Here is a 14,214-nt window from a genome sequence, read left to right on the forward strand (position 1 = left end):
CTTTTTTTCCATTGCTTTTTATTAGGCTATTGATTAAATTGATATTATTGTGTATTATAACTATTCTCCTTATTATATTTGACCTACATTCTAATCTGTTCCCTGTTCAATTTTAAATATTATTATGTTGTTTGTATTCATGTGTCGCTTTGGACAAAGGCGTCTGCTAAATCCATAACCATAGTTTTTGTGGGAAATATATAATTCACATCTTTTCCTTTATAAGTGAAGTGTAATCAGATAAAAGTCCACGGCCAGAAAGTTCAGCAGACTGTGATTTAGGTGATACTTGTTGCTTTGATATCAAGGACAAGTTTCAACTCTCAACTTAACTGCACAGCATCAGGCTTAAATTATCAAGTGATGTTAGCATGGACTCACACTAGTCAAATATGAGATAAACTGAGAAACAAATAAGCACATTATATTATAAATATACTAAACATATATACTATGTTATCAATATAAAATAACAAACATTATGATTTTGGACAGTTGATATTGAAACATTATGCGTTTATGCGTTATGTCATCTTCTATGGAAGCTGCCAATATAGCCCATTACAGCTGTGATTCTATCCTGAGGCAATATGAAAATCTCCCCTTTCCAACACCACTTAACGTAGCTTCACCCTTCACCAGGATCCTGCGTGAAGCCCCGAGTGAGTAATCTCCCTCTCTGAGGCTGGAGTGGTCTTGTGACCGAGCTGATGAAAGACACGCTAGTGTGTGTGTGACATGAGTAGGCCTATGTTTCAGTTGTTGGACCGCTCCAGTCTGTGGCCTGTGTCTTTTGTTGTGATGTTTCAGTTCTGCATTTTTTTTAAAAGCAGTTGAAAAGGCAACTTCCTCCTCTACAATTCAAGTAGACTATGGGTGCGATAGCGAAGTGGAAGACCATCTTTAATAAACACAACAGCACATATCTGAAAATACAGTTTTAAAATGCAAATATACAAATATAAGAAACATTTTTTTTTCAAAATAAAAAAGATTTGTCACAGTACTCTGAAAACGAATTAAAGATAGAAGTGCAAAAAGAAAAATCTAAAGTTTTGTGTTCAGTGTGAATGACTGGAGTATTCAGTAATCCTTCTCTATTGAGAGTAGCCCCTATGTCAGACTGAAAACAGCAGGACACGTAATCAGTGAAACAGAAAATGGTCATTAAGCGGTACAGTCTTCTATGGACAATGACAAAAGCCACACTGGACCAAGACATAGGTCAAATGCACACAATGACAGTAACCTTTGTTCTCAGTCATCTAGCTCCAATTCAAAATATACACTTCAATTGTCCAACACTAACCAACACTTCAATTGTCTAAGATGTCATTTATAGGCCTACTAGTACAATATTTTTTATAGGTAGGCTACACATTTTGAATGCATGTCACAGTATCTAATTACGACAGGTGTACACACAATGTGTATGTTGTATATTGTCTGATGGATAGAAAAGGTGGCTAAAGTGCTAAATGCCTTTTATAACATAAAAACATTGATGCAATAAGAATGAGCTTATCATGGCCTAAATATATCAAGACAAATAAAATACCCTGGTCCTGTATAAGCGTACAGTATTGGCATGATACCATGGTTATGTCCAGCCAGCTGGGAAACAAAACACAAAATTATTTCTGTCTGATTGCTGATGAATAAAAACTAAGAGACAGCGTATAGTAGGCCTACATTTGCTATAAATCAAATACAGTATATCCCTGATGTCACATAAATGGAATTTGACACTCATTGTGAGAGTATCTAGTAAATACAATTTCAGAACATTCGATATTTGACAATTGTCAACATTTTACCACATTATGATTCATATTGAAATATGAATGACATAAAAATGTGTTGAACCAACTCTGGTAACTGGCCAAGTAATATAGTCTTTTCAAAAACATTGGTTGTTGTGAGGCAACATAGATTATTGTCCTCCACTTTCATTCTGAAACACCCTTTCCTTAGTTCATTTTTTGGGGTTGTAGCATGGGTTGGTCTGTGGATCCTGAGGTACTTCCGCCCTGAATTGACTCCTTGCTGTTTCGAATCCGCTCCAGGATATAGTACCGCACCATTATAAAAAAACCTGTAGAACAAACACATGTTAACATGTTAAGCATGCTGCACATTCCACTCTCCACAGACTACAACAATCACATTCATATTTCTGATATTTATGCATATTAATGAATTCACTGCAGCAACTTTTCATTTGTTAAAAAACATTCTTCTAGGTTGAATGTGGGTTTTTCCTAGAGGTATCAGACCAAACAAACATCCATTGTGAGCTCTACTTCAACCTTTCCTGGACATGCCAACAGTGACTGCACATTACTAGAGCCTTATATGCAGTTCTGACAAACGTAGCATGGCCTTTATCAGAGCATTGTTTAACTCGGATACACAATCAATGTTAGTGGTTCTTTTTTTGGCATGGTCCAGCTGTTGGTCTGCTTGACTCCGGCCTTGGAGTCCTAAGAATGGGCTTTTCTGTTCCCTTACCCTGTAAAGTGTTGATAATGCAGAAGAGGAAGGTGACTGGGCAGTAGTAAGGCCCGATCTCCAGCAGGCCAAACGCCCACGTGGTCCCGTAGAGACAGCTAAGGCCCCACATGCTGAGCAATGCAAGCTTCCTCTTCTGCCACTCGTCTCGTTTCCGGATCTTGCTGAGGACTACAAACAACATGACCAGCCCAGTGGAGATCAGGAGGAAGAGAAAGCCCACATTGGTCAGGTAGTGAGCCAGCCAGGCGTTGCTGTTGTCCTTCATCCAACACCTGAGAGAGATGAGCGGAAACAAGTGCATGTTATGTGCAGGCGTGGTGGAGCAGCAGCAGTGGTAGCCTCACCACCTGACCGCCAATGGGCCTTGCGATCAAATCTCCTTGTGAGTCTGTCACTACGTTTTCATGCAGCCATGAAACGGTTTCGAATCAGTTTATTGGGAATAAACCCTATATATTAAGGTGTCTTGTAAACACCTTTCTGATTTAAATAAACTGAAAAAGGCCATATTCGGTTTACTAATAAACCATTTGCACACCCTAGCATATGCCTGTTTTAAACGGAATATTGGGTCACGAAAACACCTTAAAAAGAATATGCTCCCAGAAGGAAGAGTGTTCTGTGCATGCTCTGAGGCCTGTGCATGGTCAATTCGTTGGGAGCCTATTTGTAGGCTGCGTCGCTGACTTATTCGGAATAATTGCTTAGTCGATTGCTATGTAAACAGGAATATGCTCAAAACGTGACATTCTACTTGCTTGTAAACAGGTTAAACAGAATATTGACATAAACGGAATTTGGGCAATAAACTGATTCTGATTAGGTTGATCAGATAATAATGGTAGAGTAGGAACATGGGGTAGGGTGAGGGTGAAGTTTACTTACATCATGTAAGGATTGTCAACATCACCGCTGGGTCTAACTTCTCTCAAGCCGTAGATGTCATCTCTGGAGACCAGAATACCAACTGGGAGAGCAGGAATACCTGGACAGGTTCATGAACACTTTGTTAAACTTCTTAAAGACTGAACTACTTGAACTACTAAAATATGTGTTTAAAATATGCCTTAGACTTAGACGAAAAAAACACCCCACTGTCCAAGCAGAACTCACCGAATCCCAGCATGTACCAGATGACTGGTTTTGGCGGAGAGCTGAAGATCATGTAGACCATCCAGAAGGTGTGGAAGATCTCCACGGCCATCCAACAGAAGGAAGAGAGCAGGGCGTAGTGCAACAGCGCGCCCACCACCCGGCACAGAGGCTCCCCTCCCACGTTAGCCAACACACCAGTCAGAATGAAGAGCAGGCTGAGGAAGAACAGGGTCACCACGAGGCCGCGGTGGATCGGCGAGGATTGGTCCTTAGATTTATTTTTTCTGAGAGACAGAAGACAGGTATAGAGAAGATATGACGACATTATTCTGATAGTGTGTGTGTGTGTGTGTGTGTGTGTGTGTGTGTGTGTGTATGTTTTGTAAGTTCTGTGAATGTGTGTGAAGCTGTAGGTTACCTCTTCTTGCAGAGCGAATAGAATAGGATGACACAGCTGAGGACTGATACAGAGCATCCCACGGCTGTAATAAAAGTCAAGGCCTCTAGATGGCACTGTGAGTCACGTTGTTCAATTTGCTGGAGGTTGAACACAGGGGCACAAAGACCAAAAACCCAGTTACACTCAAAGCAGCACAGTCACAAAGCTGACATTTTGGCTTATAGGTTGAAGAAAATGTGATTGTGTCAAGGTAAAAGATTGCGCAAAGACATGTATTTTTCTCACACACATATTATAAATACCAAGTATTATCTGTACTCAGTTTCAAGTTATCATAATCAACCCTTAAAGGTGTACCGTCACACCAGTGTGACGAGAATGTTGGCAAATGAACGTTCTAAAGGATATATGGGTTAATTCAGAGTCTCTCTCTCTAGGGCTCTGGGTTCATTGAATTCAACATAGAATTTTACAACCTTGAATTGATGCAGAACGGAATCTTACGTTAGAATGTTCAAAATCCCACACCTTTAAGGGTTAATGTACTGTAATCATAACTGTAATGTAATGTAAAGTGGTAATGTAAAGTAAAGAACTTACCACTAGAATGGAGAAGTAGGTCAGGTGATTGCAGTGGCATTCTGTCTTATCCTCACCTATCGGTACAGTTTTGCAACCATCAGTCTTCCAGTCAACCTCATTAGGTGCTGTAATAATAATAATAAAATAATAAAAAAACATATTGTATATCAAGTCAAGTCAAGTCAAGCACATTTAAAACAACAGGAGCTGACGCAAATTGCCTTACAGTCCAGATAAAGAAGACTGACAATAAATAACCTGAATGGAATAAATATAAAAAAAATTTTTTTATAGTTTTTTAACACATTTTCTCATATTTAAGGCAACAGTGATTATACATTAAACATTTAGTATTGGATGTGGCCAGTCAGTGGACTGATTGTAAATGTAAATATTAAATCATAAGCCAATGCACACATACCTGTTCTTGTGTCCCAAGAAACACATTTTCTAGAATGATTTTTCTAGAGAAAAAAGAAAAGAAACTTTGTAAGCACAGGATAAGGCAACCCAGTAAATCACATTGCTAGGCATGTTTGGCTGCTTCTTCTGCAAGACATGCCTAAAGATATGATCAACGGTGGTTGCTTAACAGTCACTCAATTTAGTTTGATTCATAAATACAATAAAAAATATGTTACAGATATGACTAATGGTGATGGTATAATTGAACTACATAGCACAGACATGGCCAAGTACCATGAATATAACTTATTCCTAATTTCAATATTTTTTCCAGAGCTCAGATTTTTTTAGATCAACACTGCCCTCCTCAGGCTAAAAACAACACAAAGGGAAAAAGTGCTAGTGTGAGATAGACTATGTCAAGGAGCTCAGAGGAGTAATGAGTGAGTGTTTCCCCTGTATGAAACACAATGGTCTTCTTCTAACTTCTATCAATGTTTATAAGTTAAAATGCTTGTTATACTATGTTTTACATGAAGTAAACATTTCAACATTTATTTACACATGGCCTCTAGAAACATATGGAGGTATAGTGCAAGCACATTCTACAATTCTGCATCATTCAGGTTTCGCATGTGACTTTTACTGCATGACTTGACCTCAAATATATCAGTGAGCTTTCAGTTCTTTGAGAATAGCATACGGTCTTTCATGCCTCCTTAGTGCCATCAGCTGTGCACTCATAACACTCCGGAAGTTTTTGAAGTGGTTTTTCACCTGGTAGCCTACAAGTGTTTTTTTGCATGTGAGGAAGTAACACCTCACACACCTCAAGATGTCAAGATGAGAGTGGCAAAAACTCTAAAGTTACTGCTTACTGGCAGAGCAGGATGGTGGAAGCCAATCTTGACAGGCTCAGGGAGTCCGCTGATGATCACATTTTCGACTGAAATTCCCACAACATCCTCCAGGATCCATGCGTTTGGCTGTTTTCTCTCTAATACTTTCTCCTTAATCTGAGTTGGGAAAACAAAACACATGAGCATGCATATTTCAGTGTGTCCATGTAGTGTGTGTGTATGTGCCGGTGTGTTTTAACAGTGTGCGAGTTTTAAAAACATGCAAGTTGTTGACTCACTTTAAATATGGTATTGTTCTTGAAGAAGGTGCACACAACTTTGGCTTTCATGTCTCCAGGCCTATCAGGTTTTAAACAGGCCGGCAGATGCACTGCAGGTCGTCGCATTGATGGGCGAGGTCCCCTTGCAGTCCCTTCCCCCTGGACATGGTACATGTGGGCTTGTTTATAAACCGGCAAAGATAGTTTCCGAGAGAGACACATAGACTGGCACGGCAATATTACATGAATTAATACAAATAGTAGGCTATTGCACAATTGCCGCAAAGCAAATTGCAAGGCTGGTTCTAAGGGCAGGCTGCTGTAAAACAAGTGTGAGTCTACCTATTATAAGTTAGTATACCATAAAATTACTTTGAAGCTGTTATATTAAGTTATAGAACTTGCATTGGTGCCTTTAACTACCAGTGCGGACTTTTGAAGTCTGCTACTGTCTGTGTGGTCTTCTATCTATGTGGTCTTCTAAGTTTGCATATAGGTGTGCAAGTGCATGAACTCTTACCGGAAATGTTATATCACGCCCTGTGAAGTCAGCATCCATCTCCATAACTTCTCCCTGAAAACATGCAGAATTTACAATGCCCAGTACACCGGATTTCATCATTGCTTCCTCAATTCTGCAAAGACACACACACACACACACACACACACACACACACACAGGTTATTGCTGTACACTCAAAACACATAAAAATGACCCCTGTGACCTTTTTTTAACAGCTGACTCAGTTCAGGAGAAAGCAGCCTCAGTATGAAGCGAGATGTGCACTATTTATTTATGGTTCCTCAAAGAGGCAAACATTAACCCCACCTTAAACACTGGCTTTCACACATGGCCACACCTATGCATAGAAAAATAGGGTTACAGTATTGCACCTCATAGATAAAGAATAATATCACTATGTGATATTTCAGTTTTTTGGTCTATTTGCAGCCACCCTGTTTGGCTCTGTGCACAATTTCCTGTTTGTGGCAAAACCTCAGCTCCTCACTCATCACCAATGCTCACAGTGCACGCTTTCACTCACACAGTAGGCATGTTCTAAGGAGCACCATCACAACAATGTCAAAAATCATCTCTCTCTCTCTTTCTGTCTCTCCTCATACATACACCTACAATTTTCACCCATAAGAATGTTACATTTCAGAGAGAGAAAGTTTACGGCAGGTCATAGTCAGAGTCATATGTGTGTGTGTGTGTGTGTGTGTGTGTGTGTTTGTCAGGACAGAGAGATATGATATTGTTCCTGTTGCAGCCACTCTCTGATTCTACAACTGGTGAATCAGGTTTGCCTTCACTTCCCATATTCTCATCAATTTCTCTGGCATAAGAAGCTCCGATAGGACTGCTACATCTGTTATTATCATTATCTAGAATGGTGTTCATATACATATGCATATTGTTCTGATGTCATCCTACAGTTGCTGAATGACATTCGAATGAGTTGACGGTCATATTCATAATTAAGAGAACCTAACCCCTCACTGCTCCCCGAGCGCCGCTGTAACAGGCAGGTCACTGCTCTGGGTTAGTGTGTGCTTCACCTCACTGTGTGTTCACTGTGTGCTGTGTGTGTTTCACTAATTCACAGATTGGGATAAATGCAGAGACTAAATTTCCCTCACGGGATCAAAAGAGTATATATACTTATACTTAACTCATTTGAATTCGCATTATGTTATTAGATGCAAATAATAATAACTTACATATTCACTTTTCTGGTTGCTTCCTGGGCCTCTTCACAAAATTCTTTTTCTGCAGAGAAGGACAATTACAATGACGATGAATAAGAATGAGTTAATGAAAGAAAATCTCACAAATGTACAGAAATGCATGTCCATACATATCCATCTGAAACTGTGTCAGTGTCTGTCATTGCACATGGAAATGCACTCACTGCAGCTGATGGTTTGTCCGTAGAACCCAAATGTCCCTTGTGTTTTGTAGCTCATAACATCGGTTCGCATGCTGCCATTTACAATGCCATATGAGGTTTGAGCTGCAGTCTGATCTCTGGAGGAAAGGTCCGTGCAACAGCGTTCCTGCAGCCCGGCTGATCTCAGAACGCTGTAGTTCCGCCCGTTCACCTCGACCCGCAGGCGGTCCACCAGTGGCTCCCACAGCACGCAGAATGGGCTGGAGTCCCCCCGGGTGGTGTTGTTCAGTTGGATCTGGCCCACAGATTCATGGCTGGCTGTGATGGTGCCTGTGATGGAGAGGGTGGTCTCGTTGGCGCTGATGTTAAGGGCACTGATGCCACAGCCTTTGGTCAGGGCATACTTCAGGATCCTGTGGCCAGTGCCGTGAAGCCATGTTCCACACATTTTAAAGTCCAGGTCGCTCTCACTTTCCACTGCTCGACAAAATTATGACAAATAAATTGGGTGATTTCTTTAGTCATGAAAAAGCTAAGCAAACTATGCCAGCCTCATTTGTTTGAGCAGTATATTATTATTAGATAATTTAACTGACTTATACAAAACACATAATTCTAATCTATAGGTTACTTTTAAGTCTACCTATCTTTATCTGAGAATATAGGTAAATAGTAGTAGCTTACTTCGGCCCATTGGAGCAATGAAACAAATCAATCCCAGAATTCCTCTTATTGCCTGGCCCCACATCATCGTTGGAGCCTCACCTTACCGACTCTCCTTCAACTCTGAAGAACAAAAGGTCAAACAAAACAGCTCAAAATCAAAATCAAATTTAAAATCCCTACAAGGTCACCCAATTCTGTTGTGGATATCTTTCCATTTCCAGAGTAAATGCTCACAAACCAAAACAGGAGATCTCTTTATCATTTAAGCAAGCACACACTTCTCTCTCTCTCTCAATCAAAAACATGCATGTTTCCTGCCTTTAGTAACCAGCTCACCCTTCACAAAACACATCTATCTATAGCAGGGCATTTTATCATTGAGAACACATTCACAAAGCACTAAAAATACATTCCGCACACTATCACGAAGCCTTATCCATGAGAACAGCCTTTCTCTCCTAACAGTCTGAACATCATCACTCATGCCATTCTGGACTGGAGTATTGCAATGATGTAAACCCTACACCAACCCAAGCAGGACACAATGACCAGCACCACATCGCAGTAAAAAAACCCACTTAATTATGAAACAAAATGATCGTGGAATGTGTGGTCAAGATATAATGATCTGCCTTACAGGTACATTGCATTCAAAGGTATGCTTTTGCTAACGCATAAAACGTGTTTGTTGTTTTAGATTGCGTCAATGAAATAATCTTTTCCTAATCACATGATTAGATGCTTATATAGCTGCGTGCCACAAGCACTGTAGACAGACGTCGTCTGGAACCTCAGCACCCAAGGTATCCGACTCCTTCACACACACAACCACATACACACATACAAGCACACATACACACACTACACACACACACACACACACACACACTATACACACACACGCAGACCACTGAAGTGGTTGTGAGAGGTTGAGACTGTGGAGTACTATGTCCACAATTTGCTCACAGACCAAACTCTAGGTAAACATGAACTATATTTTCCACCTTGATAGATGATCATGACGTGCATGTTTGGTTTTGCAAATGAGGTTAATGTCACCACTACTATGCGACCCTTCAAAACACCCCCCACCCCCACCCCACCCCACCCAATCTCACACACACACTCACTCTCTAACTGTGTAATAGCATCTCCGTAGTTTGCTGATGCCCCCACTCTTCAGGCCAAGGGCTAAAGTCCAGAGACAAACCCAGTCTGGTGAGCAAAGTGAATCTAAATTAGACCAGGCTGAGGACTGTGGCGTTTCAAAACATGCTCTACATCAGCCAGCAACTTACTACACTTGCAATGGCTTGTAACATTACCAACTCAAACTCAGATCAAAACCCAACTATTTCCATTTAATGCTGTTCCCATTCCTCTCTCTCTTGATCTGGAGCCTCACTTTCTTGTACTGCTCGTAAGGCTGTTGACTGGAGCTATAATTGGAACCTGGAACATGTTCCGTCTCTAAATGGGACTTGGTGCCCAGCAATGTGTTACCGACCTTCCTCGTTGGCCTCAGCTTCTACTCCACAATGTTTTTTCAGATTTCATTCACAGTTCATATAATATCAATATGATCACATTGTGTATAGAGAAGCGAAAATCGTGAAAAAAAGTGGAAAAAAAGACTTTTTTTTCAAGCTTTCTCCCTAAGGCTGATGCAGACAGAGAGGAGTTTCATTCCAGCATGTTGCTGCAGGTCCCTGCCTTAGCTTTGTTCCACTAACACTGCCTTGGAATTCTAGTGAATCCCTATGCTGTATTGAAGATGAATTACCCCAAACATGCATGACTCAGACTGAAGGTAGTGCAGGGCTAGCACAGTGGCGCTACATGTTGAGTTCAATAACATGCTTCTATGCAATGCAGCTGCAGCTGCCTGCCACTATGGACAGGAAGAGCCTTCACTGGACAGGGGCGTCCTTCAAGTCTTTCGCAGTGCAACTTCAACCCCGGCCAGACATGTAGATCCTCTTGTGTCCCAGCACACACAGAGACACACACACTGGCTGCCCACAGTCAACAAGTGCACAAAGAGCACGCTCAGTTCTGTTTGAGAAGGGCGGACCTCTCATGCCTTCCTTCACTGCTGCCCATCACCCACCACTGCTTCCCTCGCCCCCTCCACTCTTTATTGTTCCGCCAGCGCAGGGAAAGAATGTCCCTTTTCACTCCGCAAACCGTGGGAGGTGGTGGGAGAGGTTCTTGGAGAGAGAGTGTGTGTGTGTATGTGTGTGTGTGTAAGTGCATGTGTATGTGTGAGAACGTGTGTGTGTGTGTGTGTGTGTGTGTGTGTGTGTGTGTGTGTGTGTGTGTGTGTGTGTGTGTGTGTGTGTGTGTGTGTGTGTGTGAGCATGTGAGTGTGTGTTTGTGTGTGTGTGTGTGTGTGTGTGTGTGTGTGTGTGTGTGTGTGTGTGAGAGAGTGTGTGTGTGTGTGTGTGTTGATGCAAAATCTGTTCAGAATAAATGGGGGAGTTATAAAGCAAGAGGACGAGTTGGGGACTTGAAACAACTGGACATTTAACTACACTGTCACAAACAGACAAGCTTGTTGACTTCCATTCTCCACTACTGAAGTCAAAACTGCCTAGTGCCGCGCTAGCGCGTATTGATATGATGCAACGTCTGCACCAGATACACATATGGAGATAAATATCAGACGCTCTGAACAGCAGGGGGTTGCGGTGAGGAAACAACTGACTACTGCTGAGACAAGAGACGGAGGCCTTCATGGTTACTAAGTCATCTTTGTTGAAAACGGGTGCGCATATCCAAAATGTATTTTCTCAGGGGCCAGACAAAACGTGTCAGAGAGAAAGGGAGATGGTCTGCTCACAGTATATGAGCTCCAAGAAATGCTTTATCTCAACAGATCTTCATCAGGCCTAATAAGTCATCTTTTAAAACAATTTACAGTTAATAAGTAATCATGGTCTCATTTATTTCTCTACATGAAGCCTCCCTTTCGTATTTCTGTATTTCAGTGGGCTTCGAAATAACTGCTGATCAATGCACCAGTCTACTGTCTTTCATGAGAAAAGAAGAAGCACGTTTTGAAAATAAGCTTAATAAGATTATCCAGTTAAAAGTAATTTTGTAAACTACAGCTCTACACAAACCCATCCCATACACACACACACACACACACACACACACACACACACACACACACACACACACACACATATATATATATATATATATATGCCCAGACTTCTCAGAGCTCTGGTGTCATGCACAGCTTTCCACATTTTACTACAACTGTATCGTGAGGTGAATGCCTTTGTTTTCGAACCCCATGCTTGCCCTATCTTTCTCTCTGTCAAGTGCAGGGTCGTAGCCTACTCTCAGAGAGAGACACAGCTCTTGTGACTCATAGGCAGAGAGGGCCTTTGACTGGTTCGTCCGTCTTTCACTTCATGCAGAGAAGCATGCAGTGCTGATGAAAAATGCTAATCCCTTTCAGACATAGGCCGACTATTGTGACTGCCATGACCTGCTTTTCTGACTCAATGGCCTGACTCGGACAGGGGGCACTGGGAGCGCTGCTATGATCAGAGCAATCACTGAATACTCTACACATTTCCACGTATGTGTAATATTTTCTGCGGTACCATGCCATTACCAGCTGCAGACGCTTTGTGGTATAGCAGCTCTGACGAAGGTACTGAGGTTCAGACAGGAAAACCAAACTAACAGACGCTTGCAATGTACACCAGTTTAACCAGTTGAATTTGAAGGCCTCATGTGAAAAGCAAATACAACAGAATCTTATTTTAGAGATTCTAAATCTCCAAAAAGGTTGGCTTCAGACATTTGGTGAAGAGCCTCAAGCCTTTGGCAGAGTCATAAGGAGGGGATTACAGGTTGTTTTCAGGATTTTTGTGCTAGAAGGGATATAGTGCCTGTTTTGACCAAAGGGAACAAGGAAGCAGGGAGTTATATGAGCACATTCATCTATTTGCATGGCCCTTTGACTGAGGCAAATGTTGTATGGGTGCAAACGCATTGATGTGTTTTCCATTTATTCATAGCCGCAGAGAATGTGTGTGCAATGAAACACCCCACCTGAGCTCCCATTTCCTCTGGGACCATCACACACACACACACACACACACAAACCTACAAACACAAAGAGAACCACATTCCTTTCCCCAAAATGGCCCATGGAAAGGTTGCTAGGTTCAGGCCAGTCTTAGGGGCTTCTATTCACTGCATAGATAACATGATCTGCACAAAGGAGAGGGCGCACATTTTGTTTGACTAGTAATAAAACCATAGTGAATAGCCGTCAGCTAAAGCTAGGCTGTGCTCTACAAAGGGTAGTGTGACAACCTGTGGGCTTATTATACAATTCTTAATTTTATTTTCATTTCACGAATACATCTTTTTTTTGTGTGGTTTAACATACAAGGCCAATTTACAACTTTTCATGTACAACTTGAAGACCATTCCTATTCATACAGATATTTAAATTATAGAGAAGGAAACACCTTTTTTCCTAAAGACATTACATATTTTGAAGCGCTAACACCAACAAAAAAAATCGATGTTTTAGCTTTGCAACGAGCTTTAGGGTTCTCACCTCACTCCCATCTGCGAGCGAGGGCAGTGTTTAAGCGCACCCTTCAACCAAAATAAAAACTAAATCCAATCAACCAAAACTCAAACCAAACAAATACATGAAAGTAACTAGTCTAATTTATGTATCTCCTGTAGTTGAACAGAGATAATTTTAGCCTACATTTATTTCGATGTGTCGATTTCGGTCGTTGTTTCATATGCTTGTAATCTAAAATCCCACCATACACCTGTTTTGCTGCGCTTAACGTCGGACTTATTTAATTACAAGCCATAGCAATAAATCGTGTTTCCTCGAGTTGTGGGTCAAAACAAAACTCATAGGTAGCCTACTCAACTCAAATAGTGTAACCTATCCATTTCTTATGACAGGCTAAGTTGAACAGTCCTCAATTACGATATGAAACATTGGGCTATCGCCTAGCTTACCTTAATGCGATTTTTATGCAGTCAATCCCACGTTGACAAGATATCTGCTTAAGTAGTTCTCTCCACAGTGAAGTAACTTTATGAAACTGTAACGATTTGCCGCTTCGCTAAGCAACCAAAGCAACCTCGACTCATGAGACGACGAAAAATTCCTTGCGTCTCTGATGACACATTCTGTTGACCGCAACAACAAGCGTGACTGAAAGTTGCAAATATGAGAAGCTTTTTAGTAAAGTCTATGATTTTTGTCTCTGTCTGAGTCTCATAGCCTAGACTTAAGCCGGTGGCGTGCTGTCATACTCTGCACAGCGTGACCTGCTCTTTTCCGACGTCAAAAACGCACCCCCAGGGTATGGCTGTCAGCGAGACAAGGTGTGCAGGCTGGGAGGGGCTTGTGTGTGTGTGTGTGTGTGTGTGTGTTTTGGCCCTACAAATGAAAAGTTTCCGATTTCATGATAGACTAAATCTACCTAACTCAATAGTTCAGTCCCATTTCCCATAGGCTATGAAAATGTCCATGG

General features: G+C 41.4%; 1 protein-coding gene across 1 annotated transcript; it reads right to left on the reverse strand.

The window, feature by feature from the left end:
• Positions 1–886: 886 nt before the first annotated feature.
• On the reverse strand, positions 887–14,029 carry adgrg1 (adhesion G protein-coupled receptor G1). The gene is made up of 14 exons (XM_076287321.1): positions 13,694–14,029; positions 8,696–8,797; positions 8,033–8,488; positions 7,842–7,890; positions 6,637–6,751; positions 6,135–6,275; positions 5,875–6,012; positions 5,013–5,055; positions 4,610–4,716; positions 4,028–4,146; positions 3,628–3,893; positions 3,400–3,499; positions 2,512–2,786; positions 887–2,095 (listed from the first exon to the last, which is right to left on the reverse strand). Exons 2-14 carry the CDS (start codon positions 8,760–8,762, stop codon positions 1,971–1,973), a joined length of 2,001 nt encoding a protein of 666 aa, XP_076143436.1. The 5' UTR covers positions 8,763–8,797; positions 13,694–14,029; the 3' UTR covers positions 887–1,970.
• Between the last annotated feature and the right edge of the window lie 185 nt (positions 14,030–14,214).

The sequence above is a fragment of the Alosa pseudoharengus genome, unplaced genomic scaffold (assembly GCF_046254945.1).
Source record: "Alosa pseudoharengus isolate Yale_2024_CS ecotype anadromous, Long Island Sound unplaced genomic scaffold, YU_APseudo_1.1 YU_APseudo_1.1_scf_16, whole genome shotgun sequence".
Taxonomy (NCBI): Eukaryota; Metazoa; Chordata; class Actinopteri; order Clupeiformes; family Clupeidae; genus Alosa; species Alosa pseudoharengus.